General features: G+C 45.3%; 1 protein-coding gene and 1 long non-coding RNA gene across 2 annotated transcripts in view; one reads left to right on the forward strand and one right to left on the reverse strand.

The window, feature by feature from the left end:
- SYT12 (synaptotagmin 12) overlaps positions 1 to 20,273 on the forward strand; it is a 421,655-nt gene that overhangs the window by 188,599 nt on the left and 212,783 nt on the right. Inside the window, exon 4 of the mRNA XM_030201131.1 lies at positions 13,612 to 13,805. Within this exon, the coding sequence (XP_030056991.1) occupies positions 13,612 to 13,805 (194 nt within the window). The remainder of the gene's footprint in view (positions 1 to 13,611; positions 13,806 to 20,273) is intronic.
- The window catches only part of LOC115468948, a 61,562-nt gene that overhangs the window by 4,051 nt on the left and 37,238 nt on the right, over positions 1 to 20,273 (reverse strand). The window lies entirely within an intron of this gene.

The following is a 20,273-nucleotide window of genomic DNA, read 5'->3' on the forward strand; positions in this document are numbered from 1 at the left end:
TTTTGCACAGTACTAGGGGACAGTTTCTGTTTCTGTGGTGTTGCATTGTATGCAGAGTCGGCATTGGGGGTTCAGTTTAATTTTTGTCTAAATAGAAAGTTTATGATTACTTATTCTATAGTGGATTAGGGTGTATCTGTGTTTGTGAAAAAGACATGGCTTTCAGTTGGCATTGACTGTGCAGGATCTACGATCTGTACTATTCTGTCTGGTTTCATTTTACAATAGGTGAATTGATGTTCTAGTGCTCACTGTAGTGTTTAAGATGCTTTCCTTTTCCTTGTGTGACTCATAGAAATGACTGCTTATGGTATGGTAGAATTGCTCTATAGGTCCTGAGTGTTTTGTATTCTCGGCATGCCTAGTACTGGATTTGGGGGGGGGGGGGGGGGTGTTAAAAAATGACCGGCCCCGGGTGTCAACTACCCTAGGTACGCCACTGGGCTTAGTACACAGGGAGGTAAATAAAACACGAGTTGAGAGACTTTCTCCTACCTGGTTTCCTGTATTGTTTTGTACTACTTTGAGTAATCTCTCAACACAAGTAAACCTGACTTTTGTTGGAGTGTTCCAGTACACATATTTTTCTTGGAGAATTGCCAACTTTGCTGCAGAATGCAGCTGACTTTTGGAAGCATACCTGAGGCAACCTGTTGGAAGTTCCTGCAGCATAATGAGAGTTCATACTATTCTATGTATTCCTACCACCATGAGTAGTTAAAGGCAGAAAGAGAAAATAGGTAACAGATAGGGGAACAGGCAACGGAGCTCAGCTTCAAACAGGAAACGCAAATCCTTTTGCCATTCACAGTTGCATGATTTTTTTTTTCTTACATTTGTACCCCGCACTTTCCCACTCATAGCAGGTTCAATGCGGCTTACATATTATATACAGGTACTTATTTGTACCTGGGGCAATGGAGGGTTAAGTGACTTGCCCAGAGTCACAAGGAGCTGCCTGTGCCTGCAGTGGGAATTGAACCCAGTTCCCCAGGACCAAAGTCCACCACTCTAACCACTAGGCCACTCTTCATTTTGTAATGAATGGTCCCCTGCTGTTCTCAGTTAAGACTTAACACAGTATGAGCAAAGAAGAATTTTGATATATTCTACCCATGGATTATGAAAAAATGGAAATTATTTGCTGTGTTGTGCTTTGTGAGTCAATTGAATGTGTTCTATCCATTGTACTATTCACAGTGTTATCGATCAGTTATCACATCGCAGAGGCTTTGCAAATACAGTCACAGGCAGATGATCAAAAGCCCTGCGATGTTCCAAACAGCGCTCTAAAATAGTGCTGGAACAGCGCGGGGTACTATTAGACCTATGATCAGAGATAATGCATGCAAATTTAAGCAGCACAATTATCTCTGATGATGGGGTAGAAGTGCGGGAGAATTGTGCCTAAGCATGCGCTCAGCACAATCCTCCCACACTTGTTTGACAGGTCTGGGCTGGAGACCAATGAAAAGAGAAAGACGCCCATCTTTAAATCAGAAGATAGACGTCCTCAACTGCCCTGTTGCAGGTATGGGCAAATTTCAAGGGGGTGTCGGAGGTATAGCGATGAGGCAGTTGAGGACGTCCAAAATTTGGACGTTTCTGTGACGGGGCAGTAGAGGACGTCCAAATTTTGACCGTTTCTGCAATCGGCAGTTAAGGACGTCCAAAATTGGATGTTTCTATGAGAAAGACATCCTTAACTGCCCATTGCAGAAACGGTCAAAATTTGGACGTCCTTGTCACGTCTGTGGTCGTGACCCCTCTCAGGCTCACCTTATTTCCGGTGGTCAGCTTCTGAGCTGGCTTCTGTCTGTTCTTCCTGAGTTAGTTCTGTCTCTGTCTCTGTCTCTGTGTGCTGGCTGCTTCCAGCATGGCTCTGATTACTCTGCTATACTGCACCTGTGTGTGTTTAGCCTCTCTGTGTTCAGTATGCTTTCTGCCTCTGTTTTGGTTTGTGTTTCTCTTGCCCTCTGGTGGCCAGACCTGGTGGCTGCATTGGATTGTCTGTGTGCTGTTTCCCGTTCCAGACTTCAGCCGAGTCCAGTCCGGATCTTCCGGCCTGCCAGACTTGCTTGTCTTGTTTGAGCCTGCACAGCACCCGTAGCTGCCTGGTGATTGCTGCAGCTGAATTCTCAGCTGCTGCTGGGCTTATTAGCCATTTGGAACCTCTCTGCTTTGCCTTTGCATCGCCTAAGGCCCTGGTTTGTTGGTGCTTGCTGCACTTCTGCCTAGTCCAGTTTATAGTCTGTATTCTTGCCTGATTCTAGTTTAGTCTTTGTGTAGTTCTTGTACTTTATTGCTTGTTTCCCAGTCTTGTTTTTTGTTTGTATGTCTTTGTCTAGTTCTAGGTTGTCTGTGTTTCTTGTTCAGTGGCTGCCTGGCAGCTTTCAGTTCTGTCTCTTGTCTACCAGTGTTTGTTCCCTGTTTCAGTGGCTGCTTGCAGCTTTCAGTTCTGTCCCTTGTCTGTCTGAAAGCCCTAGTCTAGTATCCTGCCTAGCCTCCCTGTGTGCTCTAGTCCCTGAGTGTATCCTGCTGGTATCCAGTTCCGGCCTTGTCCGGCAAGTCCTGCCGGCCACCTGCACCTAGGGGCTCAACTCCTGAGGAACGGTGGTCAAGTGCAGGTGAAGTCTAGCTGGCCCTGTCGGAGTTCTGCCTTATCCCTGTGTGGGGTGGTTTTGCCTGCCACTGCCGCTTCTCAGCAGTGGCCCAAGGGCTCACAAACCTAGTTCCTGCTTTTTGAAAACGTGATAATCCTCAACTGCCCCATCACAGAAACGTCCAAATTTTGGACATCCTCAACTGCCATCACTGGCAGGTTTGCTGTAGGGGGGAATGGGGGCCTGCCAGCATGCAAATGCATACTGGACAGGGCTCACCATTCCTCCCCAATGATCTACAAACCCTAACGCCAGCTCGGAGCTCGCGTAGGGTTTGTCGTGGCCAGCAACCCAATCTTTGGCGTGCTGGTCACTGATCATTGAGGATGAATGCATTAAGCGCTGATTAGCATGTATTTGTAAGCTACTTGCGCTAAGAGCCCTGGTTAGCATGCATTTGCATGCTACTTGCACTAAGAGCCCTCAAGTGTGTTGTTTCACGCGCTCGAGGGCTCTGATCATGGGGCGGTAGCAAACGCCGGTGCTAGTATGGCGCTAACAGCCTCTAGCGCCGGTGTTTGCTTTTGATCATCTGCCTGTCAGAGAGTATGTACTCAGTTATCAGAATTATGCATAGTGGGTCACCTAGCTGTTTTATTTAGGGGCCCTCTTACTAAAGTGTGGCAAGCTCATTGCGGGTGTTAATATGGAACATATGGGACATGCTGGACATGGACCATAGAGAACCATAGCACAGGCTTTCAACTGTAGCCTGCTTCATTGTGTGTTGAGCTAGGCCACAATAAAAGGTCAAAAGTACAGTCACTGTACTAAGATGCTTGCGTGACAGATGTTCTCCTAAGAGCTTGCAACAACAAGCTGATTAGGAAGTGAATGCAGTTTGCTAAGGAACAGAAATATGATTGCACTATAAAATGGTTTATAGCCTTGCTGATTTTAGGGGAATTTTTGGGTAGCTAAACAGGTGATAAGAAGTTTCAGAGGAACTATGGTTGCTGGAAAATTATGTTGTAAGTGTGAATGACCTTTGTGGTAATTAGGATAGACAAGATTACTGTAAAAGTAAGATTAAGTAAGTTTCAATATTAATACGTGCTGAGACTGTGGAAATTCACTAATGCTGACATAATGAATACTTACTAATTGCAGTTGAAATAAGACACATATGTATCTTTGATGCAAGAGCATATGATTAAAAGGGTATAAAACTGACAGCTGTAACCATTGATAGCTAGAGAAGTAATGCCTGAGGAACGCTCATTGCGGCCCGGTTACCACTCTCATATGAGAATCGCTTATGAATTATTCTGAATGATTTATACTGATTTGCTGTACCATCTAATCTGAAATATCATATACCAGTGTACCCTTGTTTGGTAAGTTCAATAAAATAAGAACATAAGAGTAGTGTCGTGTTCTCGAGGACCTTGGCATTCTGTTCCCGGGAACCCTGGGTACGTGAGTCCTTGGACCACGGCCAAGGAGCGGCAGTGGCAGGCAAGATCACCTTCGGAGCAAAGAAGAGACAAGGCTGGACTGGAACCCCGGACTGGAGTCCTGCACTGGAACACTCGGGACTGGAACACACCGGACTGGAACACACTGGGGTAGGCTTCACCTATGCTTAGCTGCCTTTCCCCGAGGGTTGAGCCCTCAGGTTCGAGCAGCCGGTAGGGCTTACAGGAAAACCAGAACTGGAACCAGCAACAGGAACAACCGGAGTCAGGATCCAGCGGTGCTCCCAGGTACCTAGGCTAACGTGAGACAGGCAGGCAGGGAATGTCCGGGATCTGGCAAAAGCCCGAGACAGGTGGCTGGCAGAGAAGACCTGAGTACAGGCAATAGGCAGAGACAGGCGTGGTCAGGTTCAAAGCAGGAGTCTCTGGGCAGGCGGCTAGCAGAGCAGTAGATAGGTACAGGCAAGGGTCAGAACCAATAGCAAGACTAGGGCTGGAGCTCCAGTAACAAGGAGAACTGGCAAAGGACAAGACTAGGGCTGAAGCTCCAGAAACCAAGGAAACCCCACCGGGGAAAACCAGAGGCTAAACTCAGGAGACCTAGAAGCTGTACACAAGCTAACAAGCAGAGCAGTGCCCAAGCTAACTAGGCAAACACTAGGAACTCACACAGAGCAAACACAGAAGAACTAGTAAAGCTGTACACAGGCTACCAAGCAAGGCTGTGTCCAAGCTAACTAGTCAAACACTAGGCAATCACACAGAACTGGACAATGTAGCAGTGCACAGAGCACTCTAGCATACCAGGGACCTTATACTATGCAAAGGCAAAGGCTGCAGTCTCTAAGTGATTAATAAAGCCCTTCAACACCAGAGAGACAGCTGCAGCAATCGCTAAGTAACTACGGAGGCTGTTCAGGCACAAACCACAGAGCAGGCAGAAAGCACAGTGAAACACAGAGAGGCTTCCCACACCCAGGTGTAGTGTAGTGAAGCAATTAGAGTCATGCTGGAAGCAGCCAGCACACAGAGAGAGAGAGAGAGCTAACCCAGGCAACACCCACAGGTGCAGTATAGTGAGGCAATTAGTGTCATGCTGCTGGATGCAGCCAGCACAGAGAGCCAGAGCTAGCTCAGAAAGGACAGACAGAAGAAACAGGAGCCAGCTAGGAAGCTGACCCCCAGGATCAAGGTAAGTCTGAGGGTGGTCTCGGCCACAGACGTGACAAGTAGCCATACTGGGTCAGACCAATGGTCCATCTAGCCCAGTATCCTGTTTCCAAACAGTGGCCAAGCCAGGTCACAAGTACCTGGCAGAAACCCAATTACTACTACTACTACTACTTATCATTTCTAGAACACTACTAGACGTACGCAGCGCTGTACACTTGAACATGAAAAGACAGTCCCTGCTCGACACAGCTTACAATCTAATTAGTAGCAACATTCCATGCTACCAATCCCAGGGCATACAGTTGCTTCCCCATGTCTGATTCAATAACAAACTATGTACTTTTCCACCAGAAATTTGTCCAAACCTTTTAAAACCCAGATACACTATCCGCTATTACCAGATCCTCCGACAAAGAGTTCCAGAGCTTAACTATTCGTTGAGTGAAAAAATATTTCCTCCTATTTATTTAAAAGTATTTCCATGTAACTTCCTTGAGTGTCCCCTAGTCTTTGTACTTTTGGAACGAGTAAAACATTGATTTACTTCTACTCGTTCTACACCACGCAGGATTTTGTAGACCTCAATCATATCTCCCCTTATCAGTCTTTTTTCCAAGCTGAAGGGTCCTAATCTCTTTAGCCTTTCCTCATACAAAAGCAGTTCTATCCCTTTTATCATTTTGGCCGCTCTTCTTTGAACCTTCTCTAATTCTGCTATATCTTTTTTGAGATACGGCGACCAGAACTGAATGTAATACTCAAGGTGCGATACAGAGGCATTATAGTATTTTTGGTCTTATTCACCATCTCTTTCCTAATAATTCCAAGCATCCTGTTTGCTTTTTTGGCCACCACCACACAATGAGCAGAAGATTTCAGTGTATTATCTACAATGACACCTAGATCTTTTTCTTGAGTGCTGACCCTCAAGGTGGATCCTAGCGTCAGGTAACTATGATTCAGATTATTCTTTCCAATGTGCATCACCTTGCATTTGTCCACATTAAATATCTGCCATTTGGATGCCCAGTCTTCCAATTTCCTAATGTCTTCCTGCAATATTTCACAGTCTGCAAGTGTTTTAGCAACCTTGAATAGTTTTGTGCCATCTGCAATTTTATAAATATGTTAAATAGCACTGGTCCCAATACAGATCCCTTCGGCTCTCCACTGTTCACCCTCCTCCATTGAGAGAAATGACCATTTAACCCTGCCTTCTCTTTTCTGTTCAATAACCAATTCCTAATCCACAGCAGAACCTTGTCTCCTATCCCATGACCCTTTAATTTTCTCAGGAGTCTCTCATGAGGAACTTTATCAAAAGCTATCTGAAAATCTAGATATACTACATCAACCAGCTCACCTTTATCCACATGTTTATTCACGCCTTCAAAGAAGTGAAGCAAATTGGTGAGGCAAGACTTCCCTTGGCTGAACCCATGTTGACTCTGTCCCATTAAACCACGTTTGTCTATGTGTTCTGTAATTTTATTCTTTAATATATTTTGCCAGGCACTGACGTCAGGCTTACCCAGTGCGTTTTTTCTAGCGCAAAAGGTGCCAGTACTCAAATGTCAGGCCACCCTTCAGGAGTGGGGTGATCACTGAGGGACCCACCCCACAATAGCCAAGCCCCCTGCAACCAGTCACAGAATCTATGACAAGGCAGAATTGGTGGGTAAATCCTGAGCTCTTTCATAAAACTGGGGGCTCATGAGTCAATTTTAGCAGACAATGAAAAAGGTGCTGGTAATCAGTACCCCCAAGTACCCCCTCAAAAAAAAGCCCTGGGCTTACCGGTCTTTAATTTCCTGCATCACCCCTAGCGCACACTAACTTGATTATGCAGGGTTAATGTGGGAATACTTAGCGCCTCCCAGTGGCGCTAAGTATTCCCACAGCCTTCTGTATCTGTCTCTCCTTCTTTCAGTAATTTATAAGACATTCTGTTAGCTGCAGTGGTGGACACTGTAGCATCTGTATAGAACTGAGTTTATGTTACCTGAAGGAGGGCAGACAGGTTGGAGTACTTTCAAATTGGTGACTCTGGACGTCTTTATATACCTTACTTGTTTTTATTTGTGATTCCGCCTTGACGAGATAAAATTTAAATTTATCTGTGATTCCGCCTTAAGCGAGGGAATCCCTCTATTACATATAGGCGAGATTATACTTTTTGTGATTCCGTCTTCTGCAATGTTAGCCGTCTTTCGACGCTCTTCAAACCTTTTCTTTCATCTTTCTTTTTGAAAACAAAAGGGGGGATGTTTGTAAATGTGTTTGTTTTCTTTTTATGGTGATACCAAGGGTGTACACGGTTTCTGGGACTCCAGAACGGAACCCCTTGCGAACTTTTGGTGATAGTGTAACACCCAGGGAAAGCTGCGAAACCTTTGGTAAAGACCAGTCGGAGATTTTCTCCTTTCTCTTTCGCAGGAGCTTTGGGCACATTCGGCTCTATGATTGGTGAGTATTACTTTTATTCATACATACTTTACTGGTGGGGTATATAATGACTTCTCCCTCTCCTTTTTACACTGTTATCAAATTTTTCCGTACTGATAAAACCACTATTACCCAGATTTGTACCCAGTGCTACAATAAATGGAATAAAAAAGACACTGCCCTTCGCTGGTCTATTAATGGCTCTTTTGATCCTGTTGTTTTAAAACGACTTGTTGCTTATAATGAAAGCCATAAGACAGGAAAATCGCACCTGAAGCATTTGCAGGCCATATACAAATTTATTTTAATTGTGGACAGAGATTCTGAATCTAGATCTCTGCCTTGTTCTACCGACCTTCCACCTCCGCCGCTGCCACCCTCAGCTCCGGAGCTACCACCACCAGAGCTTCCGCCACCTTATCCTAATCCCGTAGGCCCTGCTGTCTCTACAATTATGACTTGTGAAACCGCTGTGGGGTATTCACAGTTGTATCCTGACCTTTCCTCCTTAGAACTACCTACAGACACTCCTTCTAAACCTTCTCTTGCTGAGCCTCTTGTGCAACATTCCACCACACTGACAAGGCCTACTACTGTTCAGATTTCTGGCAATGTTGATCTTATTCTACTTCCCAATGTCACACCTGTGCCTGACACCTCTCTCAACTCTGCACTTATAATTCCTAACCTGGTTCCCGCTTCTGACCCATTTGTTGTCCCTAGTTCTTCATCATTGCCTTCTGCACCATTTCCTATCTCTCACCCATGCTCTCAATCATTAGCGACTGATCTTTTATCTAAACCTGTTCTTACTAATGCTCCTCCTTCTATTCCTGCCTCTGTATCTTTACCCGCTCCTGGTTCTTTACCACTACCTCCTGGCTCGCTTCTTAAACCCAAGCCATTCTCTCACTCCTCTGCACCTCTTTCTTCTTTTGCTGAATACAAGGCTTGGGCGCACGATAATTCTCAAACCCTTGCCTCTGCTTCTAAACATGACACCCCTTTGTCAGATGAGCTTCACCTTTCTGCTGCTCAAAAACTTACTGCCCAAGCTTTTGTTCATGCTCAGACTGCTGTCTCGCATCTTGATTGTGGAATTGCTTCCCATGTTCCTTTTATGTCTACTCTAGATACTGCTATTCACACTTCACTTCATCCTGGAGCTACACCTAAATCTACCCAACCAGTATACCTCTTTCCCAGCAATCTAAGAGCCATGTTTCTTTTAATCAACTTCTTCCTGAGCTGCCACCTCCTGATTTATCTACTCCTCTCCAATCTGTTGATCTCGATAGCATAGCACATACTTTACAGCGTCTTTCTGCTGACCTTTCTTCCAATCCTAAGCCTGAAATTAGAGATGCTATACGACAAGACCTTGATGCCTTGTCTCTCAAATTAGATCAGCTCGAACACACTCTCACTCCTAACCCTCTTTCCCTTCCACCTCATTCCTCAGCTACTACATACCCTCACAAGAAACTCTTTATGTAGTAAAACTTACCGAGCTGCCACTCTTTTGAAGGCTCTGTCGGAACCCATTTGTTTGCTCCTGTCTGCATGTCTCCTTCTTCCTCTGTTGCTCCTGACTCTAATACACACTACTTACCACACTCCATATTACTTGCCTCTAATATCCTGAATAAATCTCTGCAGAAGCGACTCTCTTTTGAAGCTTCTACAGATTCCCATTGTTTTGCTAATGTTTGTATGTTTCCTACTGCCCCAGATGAATATGTCGCCCAGCAAGAGGGTGGTTCTTGGTATTTTGCCCAACCCTGGGCTGATAATCTGGCTGCCTTGTCTGAAAGCCACAATCTGCTTTATACCCATGCCATGGCTCCTTATCTGCTGATAAGTTAAAATTGGCCCGGGATCTTATTTATTCATATCCCGACCCCAATTGGAGTTCTTTGGTTTTAACCTACATGAATGAGGGACTCAAAGTGTGGCAAAAATATGAGAATAAATTTCCACCTGTGACCCCTTCTCAACCCGCCGCTAAGGTTTTTCCTTTATTGCATAAAATGGTTGGTGCTCAACCTCATACAGAGTATATTCCTTACTCTGCGGTTGATCTCAACAGCCTTGTCCAACAATTACCTGACCTTACAGAAGGAGGCAATAAATGAATATATAAATTTACCGAATCCACTTTTGGTACTACTCTTGCTGTTGGGGATATTAAGGCTTTATTAGGTCGCCTTCCTCATGCAAATGTCACTGATTTGTTTGCACAAGCTGGTTATCGCCACGTTATTGACGATAGCAGCTATGATGGCAATCCTTTCTCAATTATTGAAGCAAACCTTTTTGCTGCCATTCGCAATCGTTTCCCTACTCGTAAGGACTTTTCTGTCCTTACCTCTCAACGATGGGATCCAGACACAGATCCTATTGAAACTTACATACTTAAACTACAATAGTTGTACCGTGATGAGACTGAAGAGCGATTTGACGCTCCTAACAGTCTTCCTATTTTTTATCACCTCTTTAAGGAAACTCTACCTGTCAAAGTTAGAGAAGGGTTAGATAATACTGTAGGAATTTCTCAAAAACCATGGCCAGAAATGAAGGAACACATTCTGCACCATTGCAGAACTTTAGTTACAAACAACCTGAATAAAACCAAAGACATGCAGAAACTGCAAGCCCATCTCATGTCTCTGCAAATAGATCCGCTTAAAAGCCATAAATCTGCTGATCCAAATGCAACTTTCATTAGCCCTGTCTGCTCCAATTCGAGCACTACTTCCAGCGGTGCTGATTTTTCCCAGGCTACCTCTTCTCCATACACTATGTATATGGATAGTAGCGCTAGAGGATCTTTTAGGGGGCGCTACAGAGGTAATATTCCTAATTCCCGTGGTAGACAACGGACCAGAGGCTTGCCTCCTGGCTCATATCGTGATTACCCCAGTCCTATGCGACGTTTGGGTGTGCAGTGTTTCAGATGTAACAATTATGGACATTTTGCTGATGAATGTAGGTCCAGCCGTAATGACGGTCATGGCTGTAATTCTGGAAGTGGTTATCGTAACTCTCCTCCTCAACGCCAATCTTTCCCTTTGTGGGACCCTGCCAATCCTACGCACTCACAATGACTAGCTGTAGTGCATACCCAAGCTGATTATGCTGACCCCATGGTTACTCTTGTCACATCCCTCGCTAACTCCGTCTGTGCTTACTTAGAGGCCGGCCCGCGGCCATGGCCGGCCTTGACCCCGCCGCCGGGCGATGCGCCTGCTCCTCGCCCTGATGGCCGGCCATTCCGGTCTCGAGGCGATACCGGCCAAAAGCGGGGCCCGGCCGCCGCTAAGACTGCGGCCGAAGACCGGCCTACTGTGACTTCCAATTCTCCATCGCCGACTATGGAAGTTACGCTCGCTCCGGCAGGGAAGATGGCGCCGGGAACTTGGGGCCAGCGTCTCTTCCGCCTAGTGAACGCGGGAATCAAGATCCCGCCCTGGAGGACCCTGATTGGGTGCTTGGGACCAAGACTCCGCCTGAAGACCGGCCTTGAACCACTCCGAAGGGTTCCTCGAGGGAGCTCCCCCGAAGTCTCCACCCCTGTCAGCTGAGGCTCGCTTGCTGATTACTAGTAGTATTTAAAGCATCGCCTCCGGCAGGCATATTGCTTCGGCTTCTGTTTCGTGTAATCTGAAATATCATATACCAGTGTACCCTTGTTTGGTAATTTCAATAAAAATGCTTATTCTCATATTAAAATAGCCTTCTGTGTCTGTCTCTCCTTCTTTCAGTAATTTATACGACATTCTATTAGCTGCAGTGGTGGACACTGTAGCATCTGTATAGAACTGAGTTTATGTTACCTGAAGGAGGGCAGACAGGCAGTGGCGTAGCAAGGGGGGGCGGGAGGGGCGGTCCGCCCCGGGTGTCAGCTCAGGAAGGGTGCTCCGTGCCAGCTCCCCCCCCTTGGCGCATCAACACCCCCCCCCTCCCGACCCAGTGCCTATCCTCCTCCATGCAACCAGCTCCCTACCTTTAAAAAAATATCAGAATCCGAGGCGCAGCGCCTCGCGCCTGCATGTAAAAGAAATGTGGACCATCTCATCGGGCCTTCCCTCGCTCTATCTGTCCCGCCCTTTGCTGATGCAACTTCCTATTTCCGCAAGGGCGGGACAGACAGAGCGAGAGAAGGTCCGATGAGACGGTCCACATTTCTTTTACGTGCAGGCGCGAGGCGCTGCGCCTCGCCTCGGATTCCGATATTTTTTTAAAGATAGGGAGCTGGTTGCACGGAGGAGGGTAGGCACTGGGTCAGGAGGGGGGTGTAGATGCGCCGAAGGGGGGGTGTCATCGTGCTTCACCCAGGGGGGGGGGGTGCAACGGCGAACCGCCCCGCCCCGGGTGGCAGCCCCCCTTGCTACACCACTGCAGACAGGTTGGAGTACTTTCTCGGGCTTGCCAGGTGGCGCTCCAGCACTACTATCGGGCTACCACAGGAGCCTGGTGGTAGTGTCTGCCCCCACTGCATGCCTTTTCTAGCATGTTGAAATTTTGGGGGGGGATTAGCGTTGGGGGCTTATCTGGTGGTAATCAGTTCTACCCGGTTAGCACCAGGTTAGTGTGGGAGCCCTTACCACCTCCTAAATAGATGACGGTAAGGGCTTCCCTGGGAAATGGACGCATGGCAAGTGGTTCACTTACCACATGTTCTTTTTAAAAAAAAAAAAAGCCTTTTATCCACTGAGATAAAAGGGGACATCGGTGCTTGGCAAACCTGTGTGTCGATGCCACTGCAGGAGTCCCTTTACCACAGCTTGGTAACAGGAACCCTTAGAGGCGTATTTTCAAAGCGCTCAGCCTTCCAAAGTTCCATAGGTTTCTAAATATGCTTTGAAAATATGCCTCCTAATGTGCTGTAAATTGTATACTGCAGTGATTTATACTGGTGTGCTTGATCCTGCTATGTGCCAAACACGTTCTAGGATGTAGGTTATTCTACTACATTGCATCCCCCACAGTGCTGCTATTGCTTGCTTGTGGGTGATTATTCCCTATTATCCTTAATTCAGTTATAAAGCATAGTGGGGGAGGGGTGCATTGTGTACTCAAAGCCATCTGGTGCTTTATGATGCTGAAGGTAGCATGACTTCAGATGTTCAGGTAAGATAATATTGCACACTCTGCTGGGTATTATTGCTCTTGCACTGTGGCGTGCATCTGAATTTAAAAAAAAATAATAATAACCCTTTCCTATTCATTTACTCTGCTTTTGTATTCTGACAAACATCTTTCCAGTACACTGGCATTCTCAAACAGAATTTATTAACCTTAAAGTAAAAATGGTATTTGCCATCTGCAAAAGGTCAACTAACCCAGTCTTTCCTCCCCCCCCCCCCCCCCCCCCGCCAGGATCTTTAATTTCCTGAGTATAAATTTGTGCCTTTCCAACTGGTCACACATTCCCTGTTTTTACAGTTCTCCTTTGCTGTATACCAGGGGTGTCCTATCTCAGTCCTCGCCAGGTCGGGTTTTCAGGATTTCCACAATGAATATGCGTGAGATGTATTTGCATACAATGGAGGCAGTCCATGCAAATAGATCTCATGCATATTTATTGGGAAAATCTTGAATACCCCACTGGATTGTGGCCCTCGAGGACCGAGGTTGGTCCCTCACTCTATACAAATGTTAAAATGTGCCAGGGCAATGTTAACAAAGGCTTCAGAAAATGATCAAGATAAAGCGTTCTCAATTACTTCAGTCTCTGAATTATTTGACCTAACTGCCAATGTAATTTTTTTAACTTATTTGCATGACAATATTATTTCTTTAAGATGATAGTGCCTGGGAATGTCTGTCTTTCTTGCGAGACTGTAAAATTAAGGCAAAAATTCCATTTTCTAAGTCTTTGCTCACAGGAAGCACATTTGTTTTTCCAGTCGTAAAAAGTCCATCTGGATGGGAAGTAGGAATTTACATCACTGGTGCACTGACTCTTCTTGGGATAGCCGGACTAAACCTGTGGAAGCTTTGGAAATCTGGGAATTATCCTACTCCATCTCCTTTTCCAAACTATGATTACAGATATCTTGAACAAAAGTATGGAGCCACATCTTCAGAAGTCAGACAAAAGGTAAAGGAATCCCATTCCCTTAAAAGTTCATAAAATTGATGTGCAGATCCCATGCCTAAATTTACATGCGTAACTTTCAATTAAATCTAATTAGCACCAATAATTGCTTGTTAACCCCCGGATTCTACATATGGCGCAGAGTAGATCACGTTAAATTGTACATATGGCCAATTTACGCATGCTACTCAATTAGTTAACGAGCCTATTAGTGTTGATAATTGGCCGATAATGATCAATTATCAACACTAATCGGCAATAACTGGAATTTACTGGCACATCTTTATAGGCATATTCTAAAAATTGATGCTTGTAAATTCCAGTGCATGTAGCCAAAAAGAGAGTACGGCAATAGTAGGAGTGTGGGCGTGTCAGGGCAATTAATCAAATCTATGCGCGTGGTTATAGAATTTGAGGGACCGCACCTAGATTTAGGCACAGGCATTTACACCAGCTTTTCACTGGCATAAATAGCTGTACCTAAATCTAGGCACATCCACCCAGCCTGTGCATTATTCTATAAACCACATCTGAATGTAGACATGGCTTATAGAATACCACTAGGTGCATAAATTTTATGGTTCACACAGCCCCTGTTGACTAATCCTGTTTTTTTTAGATTTTAAAAAAGGCCCCCTGTCCTGTAACACATCCTGTCCAGCATCACCCTCTTACCCAAACCATGGGGTCAAAATGAGGTACGAGTGGTTCACAGTCATTTCTGTTCCACTTATCCATAATTCAAACTGGTGCCAGTCAATGCAGGACAGACGATGTCCATTGAAATGTTAATTTGTTCTCTCAAGATAAATATGATAATTTTTTTCCTAGTATGGTTATCTTTTCTCAATAACTAGGCCCTCATCTGATAGACTGGCAACACATAGTATTGTATATGCCTTAGAAGAGAATGACAAATGTTCCATTTTAACTGTGTTTTTATCATAATCTTTAGCAGAAATAACACCACTGAGAATGTTTCAGTAATAATTTATGTTTTATTGTTCTATCTATAATCTGTTTGACAATTTATTGCAGTTGAGAAGTTTGCAAACAGTACTGCAATAACAGCAATTATGCTTCTTTTTGGAAGCCTCCATTATTCTTTGTTTGAGTTGATTAACAGTATACAGTTGGTTACTGCTGTTGATTTTACTAATGCAGACATATTCATGATTAATGTGATACTAGACAGATGGCTTCTGTTTCATATTAGTTAGTGAATCTGCAATTTGCTTTCTGAAGAAATAATATATAGTAGCTAGAGCAGTGGCTCTCTACCCTGTCCTCATTCCTATCTCTCCTTTCATGCTCTCCATTCTGCCTTTGCCAACTGTCTTACTATACCATCTGTTTACTGATCTTACCTCAAATCTGCCCACCACTCAGCATTCTTTTGTCGTGCACCTTATTTTTGGAACTCTGGAACTCGTTTCCTACTGTCATCAGGTCTGAGCAATCATTTATTCTATTTATTTTCCCTTTCCTATCCCTGTGTCTTAATGATATTGTAGTTTCTTTCTTTTTCCATTTTATTTTTGTCATGAACCGCTTTGATTGAAATTAAAGTGCAATTAAACATTAAAGCTGCCATGTATCCATACCACCAATAGAAGCATCACCAGGTTTATACAATAGGGGAATGCCTGAGCATAATAATATAACTTAAGTGCTATTGCAAATTTACTGCATGAAGCCTTGATCTCAATTATGTTCATTGTACATATCCCGATAACCAAACTGATTGGGTTGAGAACCATTGAGGTTACCAATGGAGTAACTGAGCTGAGCAATCTCTTCCAGACTACAAGTCCTTAGATGCCCTGATGGGAGTGGGTGGGAGGAAGGGGAAAATCAATAACAGCTCAGCCTGTGAGGATAAAACGGAGTTAACTTCATAGCTGAGGACTTACCAGACCAATCATGGGGACCCACAATGAATATGCACAAGATAAATTATCATAAACCGGGCTTCATAACATGCAGATGTACCCTGTGTGTATTCATTACAGACATCCTGAAAACCCGTAATGCCCATAATAGAGTTGGGAAGCCCTTTGTTAGATATATCCCTTTATAGCCACGGCACAGGCTGGAATTCCCCCTTATCTATAACTAAGTAATCAAATAAGTCTGAGTGCACACGGCAAATGTCAAAAGAGAGGGAGCCTTTATTAAAAATATATCATAAAAGCCCCTGTACCTTATTGCCCTGAGATCTCCCAAGGGCAAGCACTTTGGAAAGCACCATGCCATCAGGCTGCTTCTTTGGCAGAAGTGTTCTTACCATGAGTCATTTGAAATCCATTTAAAGTGATAGAATCTTTGGCAGAGGCTTTACAGGGAAGTGCTTCTCTGCAGTACTGAATCACTGTAATTAAATACCTCTTCAATGTCATCTTTGTTTTGTAGCATGGCTGCTTCTGTTCCCATTGGCTCTGACTGTGAGGATAAATGTATGTTAGTACTATAAACTAACACCACAGCAGTAATAAATTCCCACTCTCGCTGTTGGAAAGTTAGGTTCCACTTCTCATGCTACTTAAACTTTCTCCTTTGGGTGATGTAAAAGCTTATCTTTAGCCAGAGAAACTGGAATAAAGCAATGCATAATAATGGTAATGAATTTTCTTGATTTTATATTGTCATACTATACCCTTAGACTTTTCTCTGCTCCCAATAGCTAGTAGTTATCCCTAGTTATCTCCAGTGGGGTGCAATGAAGTCTACATAGGAGGATTTAGTACATGCCTCTGATGAGGAGGGGAGAAGGCACAGAAATATGGAGGGAGTGAGGAAGGGTAAGGTTGAACTCCAGAAGTAAAATCTTGAAGTAAAAGCATGGCAGGAAGCAGAGGAAAGAAGAGAGCACAAGGGGACCAGGTAAAGAGGTGGTAGTGTGAGAGGAGACCAGTGGCATACCCAGAAGGCAATTTTTGGGTGGGACAACAGATTGGATGGGTGGGCACTAGAGTTGCCAACTTTTTGAAAGAGAGAAAAAAATACACCCTACCCTATGCTCCCTACCCTATGCTCTACCTCTACCTCACTCCCAATTACTTCAGTGAGAGTAGCAGTGCAGGCTCAATGTGGCTTACATAGTACCGTAAGGCTGGCTGCTGTGTTTTGGGCGGTCTGTAGTTTCTTTTTTTTTTTTCCATATTTTTATTAAGGTTTTTCAAGTATAACACAAAACAAAAAAAACAAAAAAAAAAAGGTACAATAATCCATGGCAAAGTTTCTGTAGTTTCTTAATAAGTTGTTGTTTGCATCCTGCATAGATACCATTGCAGTAGTCTGCATGGCTTAGTACCATTGATTGTATCAAGTTGCGAAATGTTTCTCTTGGGAAGAATGATTTCAGGCGTTTGAGCTTCCACATTGCGTGGAACATTTTCTTTGTTGTTGCTTTCACTTGACTCTCGAGTATGAAGTTTCGGTCGATTGTAACACCGAGGATTTTAAGGTTGTCTGAGATAGGGAGGGTGTGATTTGGGGTGTTTATGTTTGTGGGTTTGCTCATGTTATATTGGGATGAAAGGATGAGACAATGTGTTTTTCGTATTGAGTTTTAATTGGAATGCATTTGCCCATGAATGCATGATACATAAGTACATAAGTAATGCCATACTGGGAAAAGACCAAGGGTCCATCGAGCCCAGCATCTTGTCCACGACAGCGGCCAATCCAGGCCAAGGGCACCTGGCAAGCTTCCCAAGGTACAAACATTCTATACATGTTATTCCTGGGATTTTGGATTTTTCCAAGTCCATTTAGTAGCGGTTTATGGACTTGTCCTTTAGGAAACCGTCCAACCCCTTTTTAAACTCTGCTAAGCTAACCGCCTTCACCACATTTTCCGGCAATGAATTCCAGAGTTTAATTACACGTTGGGTGAAGAAACATTTTCTCCGATTTGTTTTAAATTTACTACACTGTAGTTTAATCGCATGCCCCCTAGTCCTAGTATTTTTGGAAAGCGTGAACAGACGCTTCACATCCACCTGTTCCACTCCACTCATTATTTTATATACCTCTATCATGTCTCCCCTCAGCCGTCTCTTCTCCAAGCTGAATAGCCCTAGCCTCCTTAGTCTTTCTTCATAGGGAAGTCGTCCCATCCCCGCTATCATTTTAGTCGCCCTTCGCTGCACCTTTTCCAATTCTACTATATCTTTCTTGAGATGCGGCGACCAGAATTGAACACAATACTCAAGGTGCGGTCGCACCATGGAGCGATACAACGGCATTATAACATCCTCACACCTGTTTTCCATACCTTTCCTAATAATACCCAACATTCTATTCACTTTCCTCGGCGCAGCAGCACACTGAGCAGAAGGTTTCAGTGTGTTATCAACGACGACACCCAGATCCCTTTCTTGGTCCGTAACGCCTAACGTGGAACCTTGCATGACGTAGCTATAATTCGGGTTCTTTTTTCCCACATGCATCACCTTGCACTTGCTCACATTAAACGTCATCTGCCATTTAGCCGCCCAGTCTCCCAGTCTCGTAAGGTCCTCTTGTAATTTTTCACAATCCTGTCGTGAGTTAACGACTTTGAATAACTTTGTGTCATCAGCAAATTTAATTACCTCGCTAGTTACTCCCATCTCTAAATCATTTATAAATATATTAATGTTCAAGCTTAGGTTGATTTCGTTGGTGATTTCTGTTGGGTCACGTTTGTAAGGAATATATATTACTAGTATAAAAGGCCCATTTTGATAGGCAATGAAACGGGCGCTAGCAAGGTAATCCCCCCCGCAGCATCCTTCCTGTCTCCCCTGCCCCCCCCTGCAGCCACCCATCTGGTCTAAGGACCCCTTCCCCACCAACCCTCCTCTGCCCCTGCAGCCATGCATGTGCAGCGGCCCTCCTCTCTCCCCTGCTCTCCCTGCAGCCACCCATGTCCAGCGACTCTCCTCTCCCCCTGCCCCCCCTGCAGCCACCCATGTCCAGCAACCCTCCTCTCCCCCTGCAGCTACCCATGTCCAGTGACCCTCCTCTCCCCTGCCCCCCTGCAGTCACCCATGTCCAATGACCCTCCTCTCCTTTCCCCTTGCCCCCCCTGTAGCCACCCATGTCCAGTGATCCTCCTCTCCCCCTGCCCCCTGCAGCGTTCCTTCTGTCTCCCCTGCCCTCCCCTGCAGCCACCCATAGGCACAGCTCGTCTTTTTTTTATATATATATATAGTGAAGCACGTCCATAAAGAACGTCCCTGACGAGCACTTTTTTCCCCGATTTTTTTTGTAACATTTATAGACGTTTTTCAATCCCGCACAGCCCCAATGACAGGTACAGATCTCTCGTTAGATTTTCCAGCGTTAAGGCAATCGGAAAAGGTTAGTGCATCTCATTACAATAGGGTTTCTACACAATTTGCTCATCTGCATTCCGTTTTCGTTAGCTGCTACCGTCGTCGGAAAAAGGCTCTGAGAAGCCTTCAGTGCATGCCAGGGTTTACTACTTGCTCGTTAATGGCTCGTTAAAGGCTCGCTAAGTTTAGTGCATCTGGCCCTAAGTTCCCTTTCTCCCTCCCTCATACCAGTGTCCCTTTCCTCTCTGACCCCACCCCAACCAGCTCCTCTCCTTCTCTCTTCCCTCTCCCTTATGCATCTGGTTCATTCTCCCACTGTGGGTACAGCATTTGACCCCCTCTTCCTTTATCTCCTTAGTCCAACAGCTCTCTTCCTTCCCTCTAACCCTAACCCCTCCCCTCCCCCTCCCATAGGTTCAGCACCTCTCTCCCTTCGTTCCAGCCGCCCTTGCAGGTCCACATCTCTCCCCCTTCCCTCCCCTGCATATCCAGTACCTCTCTCCCTTTGATCCAGCCCCCTTTGCATGCCCAGCACCTCTCCCCTTTCCCACCTACCTCCCCCATATATCCAGCACACCTCTCCTTTCCCTTCCACCCCCTTACCCAGCAGCTATCTCCCTTCCCTCCCCCTAAATATCCAGCACCTCTCTACCTTTGCTGTAGCTCTCTTGCATGCCCAGCACTTCCCCCTTCTCACCTACCCACATATCCAGTACCTCTCTCCCTTCCCTCCCACCCCACCCACTTATCCAGCAACTCTTTCCCTTCCATCCCCCTACATATCCTGCACCTGTCTCCCTTCCCTCCCCCTACATATCCAGCACCTCTCTCCCTTCCCTTCCCTCCCCTTGCAGTTCCACATCTCTATCCCTTCCCTCTAGCACCTCCTTACATGCCCAGCGCCTCTCTCCCTTCCCTCCAACCTTCCGCCTGCATGTATGTGTAACCCTATGGGTTAAATTTTAAAAGATTACCTGGCTCATTCTAGATCTGGTTTAGAGACAGTGAGCAGTGCAGTGAAACTGAGTGGTCTGTGTGCATGCGCTGAGTGTTCCGCATGCTGATGGAACTTTCAGGAGAGTGACAAACAGCTCAGGCTGGCAGTTGGGAAGGAGCTCTATTGGTGAGAACATGCTACTAGGAAAAG

This window comes from Microcaecilia unicolor, chromosome 4 (assembly GCF_901765095.1).
Source record: "Microcaecilia unicolor chromosome 4, aMicUni1.1, whole genome shotgun sequence".
Classification (NCBI taxonomy): domain Eukaryota; kingdom Metazoa; phylum Chordata; class Amphibia; order Gymnophiona; family Siphonopidae; genus Microcaecilia; species Microcaecilia unicolor.